The following is an 18156-nucleotide window of genomic DNA, read 5'->3' as shown; positions in this document are numbered from 1 at the left end:
AGAGATGAGACAAGGAAAGGAAAAGGATGATAGTAAGGAACAAGAAGAAAAATAGAGGAAAAAGATGATGTTTGGAGTAGAAGGGATGAAATGGGAAAGAAAGGTGAGTACTCTTAGATGGAGGAGGAGGAGGAAGAGGAAGAGGAGGTGGTGGTGAAAATAAGGAAATGAGGAAGAGAGAAAGGGAAAGAGAGAGTGGAGGGGAGGAAGAAGAATATTTGGTAGATTATGAGGGAGGAGGAGATGTGGAAGAAGAGGGAAAAATGAAAGAGGTTGATGATGATGGTTATAAAGATGATGTTGAAATGTTCGATCTTGATGAGAGAGAGAGAGAGAGAGAGAGAGAGAGAGAGAGAGAGGAGTTGAGTCAAGTCGAGAAAGCAAAAAAAAAAAAAAAAAAGTGATAAAGAACAAAACAAAACGAGAAGAAAAAGAAGAAATAAACCCACTGGAATGAAAACCAAAAAAAAAAAAGACTGGAAAACGAAAAGAAAGACAGAAAAAAACAGAAAAAGAAAAAATAGTCAATTTTTGCGATGTGTGACCGTGATATATATTGCAAGACGTAAAGAGTTTTGCTGAGGGAAGAAGAAAAGGATGTTTTTTGAGGGAAAACGCGTGCATCCTTTCTCACATGCATCCTTTTTGTTTTGTTTTCTTTTCCTGTCACATTATTCTTCCCTTGGCCTCTCCCCCCCTCTTTCCTTCTCTCATGGTATGCTGTTCATGTCTCTTCCTTTCTCGTCTCGTCTCTTGTCTCGTCTCTTGTCTCTTGTCGTCCTTTCTCTTCTCCATTCTGTCCTCTCGTCTCCCATTCCCTCTTGCATCGTCTTGTCCTCGCTTCCCGTCTTTCATCTAATCTCCTTTGGTTTCCTTTCCTCACGTTTCATTTTTTTTTACATTCTTTCGTTCCCTTCCCTTCCCTTCCTCTCTCCTCTCATCCCTTCCCTTCCCTTCCCTTCCTCTCTCCTCTCATCTCTTCCTTTCCCTTCCCTTCCCTTCCATTCTCTTTTCTCCCTTTTCCATCCCTTCCATCCTCTCTTCCCATTACCTTCTCTTCCATCCTCTCTTCCTCTTCTTTTTTCTTCCTTTCCATCTTCTCTTCCATTTTCCTTCCCTTCCATCCTCTCTCTCCATTCCCTTCTCTTCCATCCTCTCTTTCTCTTCTCTTTTCTTCCCTTCCATCTTCCCTTCCATCTTCTCTTCCTTCTTCCTTCCCTCCCGTCGTCTCCTCCCATTCCCATCCCTTCCTTTCCATCCTTTCTGGCCTCTCCTCCCTGCTTTCCTTTCCCCTACCCTCTCATCCTCTCTTCCTTGTCCCTCTTCTGTCTTCACCTTTCCTTTCCCCTCTATTCCATCATCTCTTCCCTTCTCCTCTCTCCCATTCCCCTTTTTTCTCTCCCCTCTCCCCTTCCCTCTCCCCTCATCAACACAGCACCCTGCCCCTCTCTGATTGGCTGTCTGGGCTCTGACGTCACGGGTGCAGCCAGGCGGGGGGCCAATCAGAGGGCGGCTGTAATCTGAAGCTCATTTTACAGAGGCGCCAAAGGGGTTACCTTCATGAGGAGGGACACATGGGGCCCAGGGGCACTCCTAAGGGGCCCTGGAGTGGAGCCCTTTACCCCCTTTACTCTTTAACGCATTTACTTCTTTACTTGTCCAACTTTACCATTTACTCCTCTGTCGTTTCTCATTGTTCCTGTACCCCTTTTCACTTTACCATTTTACCCTATAGATATTTCTCCTTTACTTCTTTGCTGTTTTACCCATTTTCCTCTATACCCATTTACTCCTACCCATTTACTCCTTTACTACTTTACCCCGTTACCCATTTACAGCCTTCCTTCTCTCTTTTACTTCCCAGCTCAAGTCTGCTTTACCGTTTTACTCCCTTATTTTTTTACTTTTTACTCTTTTACTTCAACCCTTTACCTCTTTACCCTCTTATCCCTAGACCCCTTTACTCCTTTACGTCTTTGCCTCTTTATTTCTTTACTTCAGGCCGAGGGGGCTTTTTCTTGCTCTCTCCAGACTTCTTTTTTTTTTTTCATAATTTTTTAACTGAGAAATTTTTTGAACTCAGGGGATTCCATACAGCCTTCATTAATTTTTTTTTCTTACAGGGGGTCTTTGTTAGGTTAATTAAAACAGCCTGAAAGTAGGTTGAAAAATAAATGAGGTCCCCAGACTGAAGGGGTTAAGTGCAGCCTTGAAGGGGAGTGTGCAGTGAATAAAACCCCTTTTATTTCTTTTCTTTTATTTGTTTTGTTTTTGTAATTTGGGTTTATTTTTTGTGGAAGCCCGAAGTGGAATTATTAATGAAGCTTAGAGTCCCATTTAGGTGGAGGGACGAGAGGAATTCAAGAAGTTGGGAGCCCGTAAGTGAAGCCCTAAAGAGAATCGATGAAATTTAAGAAGGAGGCAAGACATATATTACAGATTCTTTTACCTGATGAAGATCCCTAACCCCCTTCAGCTCAGTTGATGTCCAGGTGTAGTCAGACTGGAGGATTGATTTAACTGGCAACCAAGGAGACTCCTCCTCCCTCACATTAAGTCTCGTTTAATTTGATGGAACCACTACACAGATTTAAGGTGTGGGAATGGTTCAGTTTCATTATAATTAGGTATAGATATAGATACAGATATTACCGATAGAGGAAGGCGAAATAGCTACTGAATGTGTTGGATAAGAACTGGGTGACACAACCGAAGATAAGTGGAATTTTTGCAGTAGTAGTCACTGTGGTAGTAGTTGTAGTCCCAGGTTCATTTCAAAGTGAACCAAGAGAACTGCAGGCTGAAGTTACCCAGCTCCTGTAGCCCACCATCCTGCTTTCAGGGGACAAATGAAGTTGAGGGACATTTATTTAACTTGGCAGATTCAGCACCTAATGTTATCGGTGCCACCACGTGAAGGCGTCCCCCTCCGGCATCTCTTGGACGGCACACAAATCCCGTATATCAGTGAGACCAATTACGTCCCGGACCGAGATGCACAAAGGGATTTATAAGCAAATACAGTATCGTTATATTTTGCCAGGAGGGAAGGGGAAGTGAAGTAGAATATTATCCATGAGTCTTGTTTTTTATGCAATACTGTATGATATAGTGAAGAGAGGATATTACTGTAAATCTCTCTCTCTCTCTCTCTCTCTCTCTCTCTCTCTCTCTCTTTCTCTCTCTCTCTCTCTCTCTCTCTCTCTCTCTCTCTCTCTCTCTCTCTCTTCTCTCTCTCTCTCTCTCTCTCTCTCTCTCAACATCAGAGTTGCGATAGAGGGACATATTGTAGACGTCCTAGGAGTATTCGCAGCGCCATTTTCTCACCGATTTATTTTGCATATCTCATCACAACACTTTCTTGTATGTTATTGATATCATTTTCATATCGACGCAGTTGCCAAAAGTGACGCACAAGGAGATACTGAAATCTAATGTACAGACTAAATCGCTTTGGAAGAGGTGTTAGGAATAAGGCTAGGGGCTCGGTATAGAAGCTTTGTATTCAGTCTTTCACTTATTGGTCCATCTGAACGTAGGGGTCCGGGGCTAGGATATTCAGTAAAGACAATGCCCACCTGGAATACGACTCCTTTAAACGGTAATTAGGAGTAACACCTGCCCTTAAATGCCATTGTAAATTAGCGGCGTTATTCGTTGCCATGGTAACCTCTCAGATTACACCCATCCTCTCTCTCTCTCTCTCTCTCTCTCTCTCTCTCTCTCTCTCTCTCTCTGTCTTTCTCTCTCTCTCTCTCTCACACACACACACACACACACACACACACACACACACACACACACACACAAAGAGTTTTGTCGCTCATGCAGGTGTTCTCTCGTCCTCTCATTATACAGTCCTACCCCACGTGACTTATTCCCCCAACCCGACCCTTCCTCTTTTTTCCTGCCGGTTCGCCCTCATAACGAAGACACTTTGAACAAACATTTCTCTTTGTCTGCTGCCCAGTTGCGGTTGGTAAATAATAGTTCCCCCTTCACGCCCAATCTCGTTTTCTTTCTCTATCTTTTCGATGATGGGGAGGGACGCCTTCGTGTGGTGGCACTCATGTAACTGGGTGGCTTCACTGCCTGGGTATACAAACGTCCCTCAGCCTCCTCCCTATCCCCAAAAGAGGATGGTGGACTGGAGGAGAACAAAATTATCAGCCTGTAGTCCACCGTGTACCACAGCAGCAATAACATTATCGTTTTCTTTGTTCTCATGTCCATTCCCTGCACAAATATTCTCTCTGTTTTACCCGCATTTTCACTCGTTCTCCCTTCTCATCCATTCTTTCTCTGTCTCTTCTCCTGTGTCTTTATTACTCCCCTTACCATCTCTTCAGGTCCTGTCACTTCACCTCTATCTCTTTTCTTTCCTTCCTCGTCTTTTTTTTTTTTCCATCTTTCTTGCACGTCCATTTCTTCTTCGTTGGCTCTCTGCCCCTCCTTCTCTATCTCTTTTCTGTCTCTCTTTTATTCCTTTCACAACCCTTCTCTCTTCATGTCATCCCTTTCCATCCGTTCCCTTCCCTTCCTTTCCCTTCGTCCTGTCTTTCTCTCTTTCCTCTTTCTTTCTCTTGCCTCCCATCCCCAACGCCTTTTCCTCATCCCTCGCAAGCCATAACAGTAATGACGCTGTGTACGCGAAACTTCACCATCATCATCATCGCATTTGATACCATCACCATCACCCACAGCCTTCACCATCGCCATCACAGCCTTTACCATCACCATCATCACCTCTATCATCATCATCATCATCATCATCATCATCATCATCATCATCATCACCATTCCTCTGCAGTCGTATCATGAGCCAATTAAACTGTAGTGGAGTCGTCGGCGGAACTCTTCTATATAGTATTTCGCTCACGTCATTCACTCCGACACCCCGTTAAAAAAGTTAGTCTGGCTAATTGGTCCCAGTCACGTACAGGTGTGCAGGGCGGTGATGTTATATTTCTCTCTCTCTCTCTCTCTCTCTCTCTCTCTCTCTCTCTCTCGTCTGTGTGTAGAAGGAAAATCGGAAAATCATCTGGTGGTAGAAAAAAAAATTAATAGACAATGTACTCGGCCTGTAGGGGTTAAACGAGATCCAAGTTGCTAATCACAGGCCGTCAGGTGCAGGTGAGAAGGTCTGGGATGTTATTTATTTATTTATTTATTTATTTATTTGCAACAAGTCATGCAGGAATGTTGAAGGCCTGCAATGGGGGCGTGATGATTTTTGGCCAGATTGTACCTGCATGGTTCTTATTGAAGTTATATTCTTGTTGTTATTTATTTTTTATTTTTTTTGTTTATCTGTTTTTGTGCTTAGGAGAGATATTTAAAAAAGTTAGATTTTCCTTTCGTATGACTCCTTGAGTGATGTCCTCGGGGTGAAGGGGTGTGTGCTGCTTTCCTGTGTTGTGTGTGTGTGAATTAACGCACACGTGTACGTAACTGGACTGGGGAACGTCCATGAGGTGCGTACACATGACTGCAGATTGACACACACGTTCTCGAAGTGGAAGCATATGATTTTTAACTTGACAGGGACACGTTCATAGATTACGTACACATGACTGCAATTTGGCACCGTTACGTTCATAGGTCACGCACACATGACCGGGGCTTTGGCAGATAATACGTTCATGAATTACCTACATGTGACCGTAATTTGACAGCGATACATCTATAAATTAGCGTACACGTGACAGGCTTGACATATATAGATTCTTGGGGAGATACGGTCATGTACTATCACACACACACACACACACACACACACACACACACACACACACACACACACACACACACACACACACAGATACTGAGAGAGAGAAAGAGAGAGAGAGAAATATGTGACCTTCATGCCCATGTACCACACTTCTTCGTATATATTTTTTTTCTTTCAATTTTTCCACTTCTTAATTATATTTTTTTTACCTTTGATTCCTCCAGTTTCCCTCACTTTTTATTTTTTTTTGTTCCATGAGACCTCCTCCTGCACCCTTGTTTGTGTGTTTGTGTTTGTCGTTTGTGTTAGTGTTTACAGTGTTTTTTGTCTTTTTGTCACACTTTCGTTTTCCTTTTCCCCGGTTCTGATATCCTGTCTATCCCATGTTCAGCACTGAGGCTAGGGTAGGATAATGATGATGATGATGATTAGTAATGATGATGATGATTGATGATTGATGATGATGGTGATGATTGGTAATGATGATGGTGATGATTGATGATGATGGTAATAATAATAATGATGATGATGATGCAGTTAAATGGATAATACTCAGAAAAGTTAAATATGGATGTGTTAGAGGAGAGGGAACTATCCTATTTAGCAAAGAGGACTATTATCAAGCAGAGAAGATGCATAATATTCACCCTTTATGAGAACCCCCAAGCACTTGAGAGGACATTTTGCAATAAGGATCAATATAGTGCGTTGCAGATGCAAGATTTTCACCCTTATTGAGAGCCCCAAAGCACGTGAGAGGACAGTATGCAACAAGGGTTTCACCCTTACCCGTAAACACATGTGATAGGGTATTTTGCAAGAAAGATCATTATGGCGTGTTGCAAAGACGAGATTTCACCCTTACTCGCAAGCACCTGAGTGGGTATAGTGCAACAGGGATCAATATTGTGTGTTGCTGTGACGAGACTTTCACCTTTACTCACAAACACATGAGAGGGTATTTTGCAACAAGGGTCATGCTAGCGTGTTGCAGGGCGAGAATGTCACCATTAACGAGGAGCAGCAAACACGTGACTTATGTGTTTGTATACGCTATTTACTTCTCGCTCTGGTGGGTGTGAAGAGAGAGAGAGAGAGAGAATTTTTCCTTTAATCTATCCATCTATTCATCCCTCTATCCATATCACTATTTATTCCCATCCCAGTGAAGTCGAGTAATTTCTTCCCTTAACAGATGAGGAAAATCGTCTGTCAGTAGTTGGAAATTAATATAGAAATTACTGTAGTTCATTGTTTTCATCTGACGGAACTGACCACACACGCAACATAAATACTTTGCATGAAGCTCGAGGCTGAACCGCTTAGTGGAAGGCAAGGTCGCTAATTTTGGTGATAATTTTTCAGTGAGTCAGAGGGACATTTAAGCCCTCCTGTATCACTGCTAACCGCACTCTGTAATGTGGGATGCAGGCTAAGCGTACCTGAGAACCACTTTGCGAGGTCCTAGCATACGGCCTTCAGATATATGATAGGAATGCGTCTCCTTGGTTATTAGTCGAATCACCCCTCCAATCTGACTACACCTGGCCATCACCCGATCTGGAAGAGTCTAAGGATCTCTTGTCAGGTTAGAGTAAACTCACTATAGTGAAACTGGGCAAGGGTTTCAGTGAGATGTATTCAGATGGGGGTTCAGATTAGAGCTGGTGGGGGTTCTGAATTAGAGCTGGTAAGGGCTCTGCATTTGAGTTGGTAGGAGTTCTGGGTTAAAGCTGGTAGGGGTTCTTACTTAAAGCTGATATGGGTTCTGAATTAGAGCTGGTTGGGGTTCAGAATTAGAGCTGGTTGGGGTTCTGAATTAGAACTGGTTGGGCGAATTAGAGCTGGCCACTATACACGTTCTTGTCTTGTTTTACGGCTCCTGAAAAACCAAGGATCCTAGCAACACCACTTTCTTTGATTGGAGAAATGACCCGCCCCCACCCAACCCTTCACGCACGGGTATAGGCTAGGTGTGAAGGGGCATTTGTTTGGAGTGTTACGTGCGAGAAGCCATTGGTGAGAGAGAGAGAGAGAGAGAGAGAGAGAGAGAGAGAGAGAGAGAGAGAGTGTGTGTGTGTGTGTGTGTGTGTGTGTGTGTGTGTGAGAGAGAGAGAGAGAGAGAGAGAGAGAGAGTGTGTGGGGGGGGGGTGTACATGTCTGCGCTTGCCTGTGTATGAATGTATGAATGAATGAATGTGTTTGTGTTCTCAGCTGATTATACCCAAATGAATGGAGATCTTGTCAAATGAGAGGTTTTACGTGGGCTCCTTTGAACCCCCCTCCCAGCTCAAATAGACTCTTCTAAGCTCTATTGAGATGCCTAAGAATAAGAATAAGGTCAAGAGGACATTCTAGAGCTTGTCATCCTTAGGTTCTCTCTTTTTTCTTTAATTGTCTATTGTCGGTAGTCAGACGGTGTTATGCACGTGGGGAAAGCATCACGCGGCGTTATGTGGGGTAGAGAGAGAGAGAGAGAGAGAGAGAGAGAGAGAGAGAGAGAGTCCTTAAATGTGGTGAGATAATGTTTTTTTTCTACCACTGGACTATTTTATTCAGCTCAGGGGAGGCGACTTTTAGTAGTAGTAGTAGCAGTAGTAGTAGTAGTTGAAACAGTAATAATAGTAATAATGGTAGTAGTAGTAGTAGTTCTAGTAGTAGTAGTAGTAGCCTTAGGTTCTTCCGAAATGTGAACCCAGAAAACTGCAGGATGAAGTTGTCCCTCCCCACCCCCCTTCTGCTGCCCACCATCCTCCTTTTGGGGGCAGTAGGGAGGGAATGGGAGACGTTTGTATAACCGGGCAGTGGAGCCGCCCAGTTGTGTCAGTGCCACCACGTGAAGGCCTCTTTCTCTGGCACCACGACATGCAATGAAGGGGGGTAATGAAGCCTCTCTATCCTCTCCAGTTTGAAAAATCCATCATGAAAAAGAAAAGTTTAAAAAAGAATAAAAGAAAAAGAAAATGACACTATTAAGGAGATGTAAGGGAAACTGAAACAAATGAGAAACAGTTATTCTTAAAAATAATCTGTTTCGTAGAAGGCTAAGCTAACACAAGTCCTAGTTACTCCTAATCTAATCCCTCCAGGTTGAAAAATCCCTCCTAAGCTGAAGAAAATCGTCTGGAATTAGCGAGAAATTGAGTAGGAAATTGGATCATCTTACTGCGCCAATTAGATGATAGTTACTTCACTCAGTAGTTAACAGGATCACAGTTCAGAATACTCGTAAATTTTACGTAAGTCTTTCTGTACCGTGGAGTCTTTATTTTTGATTTTATGAGAGTGATGTCTAATATTGAGGGGGATTAAAGAGCTGGGATGATGATGGTGATGATGATGATGATGATGATGAATACGAAGGTGGTGGTGATGATGAATACAAAGGTGGTGATGATGAAGATGATAATGATAATGGTGATGATGATGAATACAAAGGTGGTGATGATGAAGATGATGATGATAATGGTGATGATGATGAATACAATGGTGGTGATGATGATGATGAAGATGATAATGGTGATGATGATGAATACAAAGGTGGTGATGATGATGAAGAATACGAAAGTGGTGATGATGATGATGATGATGATGGTGATGACAAAGGTGATGATAACGGTGGTGATAACAGCAACAGTGAAAGGTTAAAGGAATTTGAAACGCAGGTGCAGAAGCGAGAAATGAAAAGAAATCGATGAATAATAATAATAATGATGATAATAATAATAATAATAATACAGGAGAAATAATTACACCATATAAGAGGAATGCACGTGACCCCTCTGAAAACCATTTCCAACCCCTTCAGTACGAACACCACTAATTTATTCTTTTTCCCTCCTGACGATTTATTTGAACCAGGTATTGACAGGTGAAGGAAAGCCAATTAACCCATCCAGTAAAAAAAAATCGTTGCTGATTTGAATAAAATCGTCTGGTGGCATAAAAAATATACAAAAAGGTGTTATAGTAGTAGCAGTAGTAGTAGCAGCTGTAGTTGTTGTTGCCACAGTTTCATCTGAAACTTAAACCCGGTGAACTGCAGGCTCAAATTACCCTCCATCATCCCACCATCCGCTTGTCGTGGGATAGGGAAGTAGTTGAGGGACGTTTGTATAACCAGGCAGTGGAGTCGCCTGGGTATATCAGTGCCACCAAATGAAGGCGTCCCTCTCCAGCCTCGTCGTAAAGGGGGATAATGAGAGAGCAGTCGTACTCAGAGTGGATGCCTTCACGCAGAATGCCACTCCAGTTAATAGGATCCGACACTCCCACTCGAGAAACCTGCTTTAACGCCTTCAAGAGAGAGAGAGAGAGATTGTTAGTTCTGCTTCACAAGACGATTTTGTTTAACTCGGGAAAGACCTCTAGTGTGGGACAAGTGATTGAAGGCCATATCTAACTCTACCTGTTTGAAATTTCTCCCAGAAACTAAATAAAGTCGCCTGGGATTTGGGGAAAAAAATATATATAAAAAAAGAAAAAACGCATCATCCTATAAGCGAATTCGTGCGAAAGGAGGCATCACTACATTACCATAATGTTTTTAATGCAAAGAAGAACCAAAGGCTAATAGTCTGCAAAAAATATATATATATATAAATAAAAAAGCACCCAAAGTCCAGATATGCTCATTTCCAGATTCTCTACATATTTCGTGTATATCACTAAGGATCATAAATAGGGAAGTACAGACAGAAGAAGACAATTGCAGTGTTGACCTGTTGCATAAGTAAATGTCAAGGAGAATCTGTTAACTCTTGCATTAGAGAGTTGAACAGATTAGTGTTTGAGTGCTCACTTCCAGACGGGTGCTATAAGCCCGCTGTAATGGAGGAGGGATGCAAGCGGATAGTTCATAAGAGAAGTGGCCTTGAAATAGCGGCAGTAAAGAGATACTGATGCAACAGTGCAGCTGCGAGAAAGAGATTGAAAAGAGTAAGAGGAGGGGAGTTAGTAAGTCGAATAGCCTTTGACTCCACCATGGAACTGTGTGTGGGGAGCCCACCCCCCAGGCACACACATGAGTCGTACACTCCACATAGGGCGAATAAAACCTCTGTGCAAAGCAAACAGCTGTGTATGGGTAAAGAAAGCAAGAGTCGGCGTAGCACACTCAGTCTCTTGGAATCAGGTTTTGCACGGAAAGTAGTGTAATATATCCATGATATGTCCGGAGAGAAGGAAACCCACTGATATTAAGAGATGATGAACGATTGAGATGTATATTGCTAAATATTATGATATACTTCTTTGGAAGATCTTGCTGGATTAAAGGATGTAGGAATTGAGTTTTTGATGCTGTAAAAGTTTTTTCTTTATATAGAATCATTTTGCTACTCCAGTTAAGAGGATTGCACTTGGAGCATTTGGGAAGGTGTTGGACAGAAGCACCTTCATGTGGTGGCACCGATATAACCAGGCGAGTCCACTGCCTGGTTATACAAACGTTCCTCAACTACTTCCCTACCCCTCAAAAGGAGAATGGTTATTGCAGGAGGGTAGTTTAAGCCTGCATTCCACTGGGTTCACATTTTAGATGAATCTGGAAGCCACAACAAATATGCAACACATCTGCTTTGCTACTGTATAAATTTCCCACTGCATGACAGTCTTATTCAGTCTGTTTAAGACCTACAGTACGGGACAGGTTAGTGAAGGATATGTGTACCCTCTATAGTTCGAAAAACTCTTCCTTAATATGACAGAATAAAAATAAAAGTACCATGAATAAGCCCATAAGCGAGTATTCACCTCATTATCACACATGTACACATCCACATATACTGATACACACACACACACACACACACACACACACACACACACACACACACACACACACACACACACACACACACACACACACACACACACACACACACACACACACAGCAACGTGACTTTGTTAAGAGATTACCTCTGAGGTAATGATTTTCTGGGTAACATCTTTTTGAGAGAGAGAGAGAGAGAGAGAGAGAGACGTCTGGCAGAAGGTGTAAAATTTCAAGTTAATTTTCCCGACATCAGGCTTTTACAGTACAGGTGATAGGAGACGAAGGGGAAAAAGAACAGGTTAATTAGTCCGTGTGTGTGTGTGTGTGTGTGTGTGTGTGTGTGTGTGTTTTATATAGTTTTTAAAATTTCCAGTCTCCGTTTCCATTTCCAGGAATTGGGAATTGTTGATCTGATTGTGTTGGCTTTTGTACTTATATCTTTTATCGTCAGTGTGGAAATCTGAGGTGTTTGAAAGTGTGTGTGTGTGTGTGTGTGTGTGTGTGTGTGTGTGTGTGTGTGTGTGTGTGTGTGTGTGTGTGTGATTAATTACAGTTGGTCTGACAGGTGATAGTTGAACTCGTGTGCTGAGAGAGAGAGAGAGAGAGAGAGAGAGAGAGAGAGAGAGAGAGAGAGAGAAGGATAGTGCAATCAGGACGACTCGGCAGGAGGGAATAGGTGGTCTGATGAAGGAGCCAATAACAGAAGGAAAGAGAAAAGAAGCGAGAAGGGACGAGGAGAGAGAGAGAGAGAGAGAGAGTAGATTGTAGAGGGAATGAGGACAAGGGTGAAGGAAGTAGAGAGAGAGAGAGAGAGAGAGAGAGAGAGTAGATTGTAGAGGGAATGAGGACAAGGGTGAAGGAAGTAGAGAGAGAGAGAGAGAGAGAAGAGGATATCAGGAAACACTAAGCAGCTCGGAACTGAGGAGGATATAGAGGAAAAGGCAGTAAGAAAAGGGAGAAAAAGTAGTAGTAAAAGTAGTAGTAGTAGTAGTAGTAGGAGGAGGAGGAGGAGGAGGAGGAAGGCATAAGAGAGAGGGAAGAGGTGATAAAGTAAGCGAGGGTCAGGTTGTCATGGATATTGTCTGTTTTCCCAAAGGTAGCGTGTTCGATCTCAAGAAGTAGCTAAGGTTATACGAGTTTGAGGGTAAGTAAGTAGGTAGGGAGGGAGTTAGCTAGATTCAAACGGTATATCATATGGTACATTGGAAGGTAGGTAGGTAGATTGGTAGGTAGGCAGGTAGAATCATAAGGTAGATTGGAAGGTAGGTAGGTAGGTAGGTAGACATGAGAGAGAGAGAGGGGGAGCCCACACCTTGTCATCATGTCGACCTTCCCTCTAATCGTAGGCACAATTAGGACCCGTAATGATGGAGGAGGAGGAGGAGGAGGAGGAGGGGGAGGAAAGGGGAAGAAGAGGAAGAAGAAGAGGGAGGTAGTCTTCCCTTCGCACCCCCGCCTGGAGATGTAGATGCTGCAAGCCTGTAATTTGCGAGATGCTGCTCTATTTTCCCCTCTACCTCACTTTCTTGCTTTTCTGCTCCTCTCTCTCTCTCTCTCTCTCTCTCTCTCTCTCTCTCTCTCTCTCTCTGGGCATAGGCTAGAAACCCGTGCCCCAAGGCCCAGCAGTTCTACATGCCATACACTTTCACATATCACCACTTTAGAGCTAATACCCACCGTCCATATTGAAGACATGCTAGAATTGTTTATTCAGGGCTGGTGTGATGGTATTAGTGGTGCTGTTTTAATCACTTCTCTCTTACACCAGGTTTGACGAATCTTGAGGGACGAAGGGGGTAGTTGGGGAGGTGGAGGGGTAGGTTAGGAGGTAGGTAGTCGTCGAGGGGAGGAAGGCAGGTAGTGGGGAAGGTAGGTGACGAGGTGGGGGGGATAGGAAGGTAGGTGGGTTTTAGGTGTCATATCAGTTGGATTTTTGCTCCACTGGTTACCAAAACTGTTGAGTAATTAAATTTTAACTTCATATTTTCAGTATTTTTAGACTTACATGGTTATGGGGTTTCTGTTTTGCATTTTGTTCTCCTGTTAATGTGATTTTGATCTTATTGACCCTCTCTGTTCTCCTACCCACCTACCTACCATCTTGCCTACCTACCGACCTACAGTACCAACCAGCCAACCAATCTACCCCCTCCTTTCACCGACCGACCAACCTACCACCACTCTTTCTTTACTCGCTGCCCACTTACCAGCCTTCCTTCTTACATCACCCCCTCACAGCCCATTCCAGACACGAGATAGGCATTCCAGACCGCTTCCAGACATCCCTCCCTCCACTCCCCCTCTCTCCCTACTTCCTTTTTTTCCGCCACACAATTTCACACACACGTTTTGCCGTCGAAGCCAGTGAGTTTTTTTTTTTTTTTTTTTTTTTTTTTTTTCCGTTGGCTTTTTGGCTGGCGACTACCGGTGTCTGTAATTTAGGGTGTCTAGAGCCCCCCTTTTTTCCAGTTTCTTTTTCTTTTTTTGACCTATTTTCTCCTTTTTTGCCCTAACTTTAATATATATTTTTCATGTTCACTTTTACCCAGTTTAGTTACCTTTTACTCTTTTTAATTTCTACAGCATTTCCAATCTTACCCCGCGCCCCCTGTTCCATAATTTTTTTTTTTTTTTTTTTTTTCATTTTTTTAACGTATTTTCTGCATTCTCGTTGTTATATATATATATATATATATATATATATATATATATATATATATATATATATATATATATATCTTTTTCATATTGATTTTGCGTTTTTCCTCTGTCTAGTTTCCTTCCTCAATCTCTTCCTTCTTCCTCGTCTAAATTCCCAGACATCTTCAAATCATAAAATTGCTAAGACCATGTTCCCGTGAGATGGAGCCTGCTACTTTGAATGGGTGAATGAATGAGTGGAAACCTGAATCCTTTTAGCTGAGTTGTGTTGATAGTTCTGTTCGTAGCTGGGGTTTTATGATTTCTTTTACTGAGATTCTCCTTATGCCATATACAGTGAGAAAAGATTGGTGATGATGATGAGGTGGAGGGGTGGAAGTGTTGGTACGAGGATTATTGATGTTGTTGTTGTTGTTGTTATTAATGATGGTGATAAAGATGAAAGTTATGGCAGTGATGTTCCTTCGTTGCACTTACTGATTCTTCTTATTTCCCTCGTCTCTTCTCCCCTCTCTTATTTTCGTTTTCGCAGCCATCCATTTCTTACAAAGTCTATCTTACGCACGTTTTTCCATCTTAAGATTTTTTTTTCGCGTCTTTAGGTTTCAGTTTTTTTTGTGTCAATTTTTTTTCCTTATCTCCATGGAGGATTTTTTTTTTTTCGTAGTCGTAGGCACCGTGGATGAGATTTGGACTGAGAGTGTGGCAGTAAGATAGACAGACAGACAGATAGATAGATAGGTAGATAGATAGATAGATGGACAGATAGATATCAGATAGATAGATGGATGGATAGATAGATAGATTAAAAGAGATAGATATATAGATAGATGAAAGAGACATTAATATAGTCAGATACTTAGACCTTCTGAGAAGTTATGTGTGTGTGTGTGTGTGTGTGTGTGTTTTGCTCGCACGTGTGTTGCTTGAGCGTGGCCTCCCTGCTTAATAAACTTTCTGTATTATCCTCTTCTTCATCTTCCTCTGTTCTTCTTCCTCCTCATTTTCCTGTCTTCTCCCGCTTCCTTATTTTTCATCCTCATCATATTTCCTGTTTCTCATCATCCTCTTTTCATCTTCCTTTTCATTTCCTCTTCATCATCTTTCCCTCATACTTTGTTCCCCTTTTACTACTTTCCATCTTCTCTCCTTCTCCCCCTATCCCCCCCTCCCTCTCCCTCTTTCTCTCCCCTCTCACCCTTCCTCCCCCCATCACAGCCTCTTTGCTAGATCGCAGTGAGCCTGGGAATGCATGCTTAGAGGTCTGTGTCTGGGGAGGCTTTGGATGTCTTTGGCTTTTGAGAGAGAGAGAGAGAGACAGAGAGAGAGAGAGAGTGTGTGTGTGTGTGTGTGTGTGTGTGTGTGTGTGTGTGTGTGTGTGTGTGTGTGTGTGTGTGTCAACCAAGACCTTCACTTTCGCTAACACTTCCCTCTCAGGCCAAACAGATCCGCTTCCCCCCCCCCACCATGCCTCACCCCTGCCTCATCCCTTTCACTCTGCCTCACACCTTTCACCCTGCCTCACCCCTCTCCCTCTGCCTCACTCCCTTCACCCCTTTCACCCTGCATCACCCTTTTCACTCTGCCTCACCCTGTTCACTTTGCTTCACCCCTTTCACCCTGCCTCACCCCTTTCACCCTGCCTCACCCCCTTCATCCTGCCTCACTCCTTTCATGCTGCCTCACCTCTTTCACCTGGACTCACCCCTGCCCAGCTTCTTTCTCTCCCTGCTCCAATTCTCACTTTCGTGTCTCACCTGCATCTTGCCTCACTTTTCACCCTACCTCCCCCTACCATCCACTTCACCCTACAGTACTTCTGCCTTACCTCTTTCACCCTGTCTCCCATTATACCCTAAGTCCACCTTCACCCTGTCTCACCCTGCACACTACCTCACTCCTGCTATCCCTTACTCCCTACCTCGCCCTAACTCCTTCTGTCACAGCCCCCTTCCTCCCCTTACTTTCAGCCCCTGCCTTTCTCTGCCTCAACACCTGTCTCACATTACACCCTGCTTCATCTCTGCTTCACAATACACCCTGCCAAACCTTGCCTCACCTTACACTTTACTTCACCCTTGCCTCATGCCTACACCCTGCATCACCTCTGCTTCATTCCTACACCCTGCCTCCCCCTGCCGCCTCCCCTACACCGTGCCTCACCTCTACACCCTGCCAACCCCCCCTGCCACCCCCCCCCTGCCGCCAACAGAGGTCAAGGACAGGCTGGGCTATTGGGAGTCTTAGGGGCGTGACTTAATGTGGGGGTGGGCGGGTCACTGACTCTTATTACTATACTGTGTGTGTGTGTGTGTGTGTGTGTGTGAGAGAGAGAGAGAGAGAGAGAGAGAGAGAGAGAGTACTAATATTAACAAGCATAAAATCAAGAAAGAAAAAAGAGAGAGAAAATAAGAGAAAAACAATAAACACAATAATCAAACTTCTCTCACTGAAAAACTTGAAAACAACCCAATCTCACAATTTTCGTCTATTGCATTCTTTTATTAATCGTTTTCTTATACCGAAGATTTATTTGCTATATTTTACATTGAATAGGAGTGTGAGAAAGCTATACATGAAAGTGTAATGAGGCAAAGAAACTGACTAGGGGATCAGGTTCCTAGAATGAATTATGGAAAGTGGAATATATGATAAGATTTTTGCTCTCACTCACTTATAGTCATTTGATTTACTCTGTCTATAATTAATGATACTTAAAATATATATGTGTAGATAGTTAGGGCTTTAAATTGGAGCCAGGATTCCAAGTGCTTGAAGAGTGAGTGAATGTGTGCCTGGTGATGGTGTTGACTCTCTCTCTCTCTCTCTCTCTCTCTCTCTCTCTCTCTCTCGTACCCTGGCGACTAAACTAATTATTATACACACTTCTGGGATGACGTCCTTCAGGTAAGAGGTTAACCCTTTGATTCCGACAACCCATTTCTCTATTATCTTCTTGTTCTTTATAGACAATTTGATTCAGTTTAAGACAGATCTCTAGTTGTGAAGAAGTTAATGTAGCCTATATCTAACCTCTCCAATTCGAAATCTGTAAGACTACGAAAAAATGATGATGGGGAAAAAATGTCACAGAACTGAAGAGGTTAATTAGTTCAGAAAGTCTCTCCAAACGTTCGAGAAATCCCTCCAAGTTTCGAAGTCTCTCCGAAGTTCGAAAAATCCCTCCAAAGTTCGAAAAGTCTCTCCAAAGTTCGAAAAATCCCCCCAAAGGTCGAAAAATCCCTCCAGTTTTCGATAAGTCTCTCCAAAGCGTCATAAACTCGTCAGAAAGTAGTTGAAAAATCACTTAGAGTTCTTGTACCCTAACTTGGTCCAGATTTTCGTCCTTGTGTAGTTTATTTTACGTACCTCAGGGGCATGAAAACAATACTATGGCCTTTCATACTTTCCAGTGCTCTTCTTCGTGATCAGCATCGTATTCTGATTTTATATTTATTGTTGCAGTGTTGATTTATTATTTATTTATGACTGACTTTCTTATTCTAGTGTTAGTCTCTTCTTGCAACTCGGTGTTCAAGATGGAGAGATGGCAGCTTTAGGCCAGGTTAGAATGAAAAGAGTATAGTATGGTAATCCAGTGGCGTTCTTATGAGACGGTGTTGCCTGGCGTCTTGATGTTGCTATTATTACCCCTCTCTTGTTTATCTGCCGCGGGGTCAACATCGATCAAGGCCGACCTCTCCTCCCGGATGTGCCCCCCTGGTCTCTCATCTCCCCCTCAACAGACCCTCTCATCATCCCTCTTCCCTCTCCCTCACAACACCCCTCCTTCATCCCCCTCCCCTTCTCTCTTTCTCCCTTCCACTCCTCCCTCATCCCCCCCCCCTCTCTTCCAACAAATCCCTCTCCTCCCCCTCTCAAACTATTTCATCTTTCTCCACCTTCTCATATCATCCCATCTCTTGCTCTCCCTACCCTTTCTCACATATCCCACTCTTCTTTTTCCCCGCCCTCTCTCTCATCCCT

At 43.1% G+C, this 18156-nt stretch overlaps 1 protein-coding gene across 1 annotated transcript in view; it reads right to left on the bottom strand.

Annotated features, from left to right (window-relative positions):
* LOC145412446 (troponin C-like) overlaps positions 1-15932 on the bottom strand; it is a 34237-nt gene extending 18305 nt beyond the window's left edge. The window contains exon 1 of the mRNA XM_080282331.1: positions 15927-15932. Within this exon, the coding sequence (XP_080138457.1) occupies positions 15927-15932 (6 nt within the window). The remainder of the gene's footprint in view (positions 1-15926) is intronic.
* Between the last annotated feature and the right edge of the window lie 2224 nt (positions 15933-18156).

The sequence above is a fragment of the Coenobita brevimanus genome, chromosome 93 (genome assembly GCF_032717465.1).
Source record: "Coenobita brevimanus isolate Jiangsu-jjx chromosome 93, ASM3271746v2, whole genome shotgun sequence".
Lineage (NCBI taxonomy): Eukaryota > Metazoa > Arthropoda > Malacostraca > Decapoda > Coenobitidae > Coenobita > Coenobita brevimanus.
The sequence above is the reverse complement of the archived record's forward strand: the minus strand, read 5'-3'. Positions and strand labels throughout refer to the sequence as shown.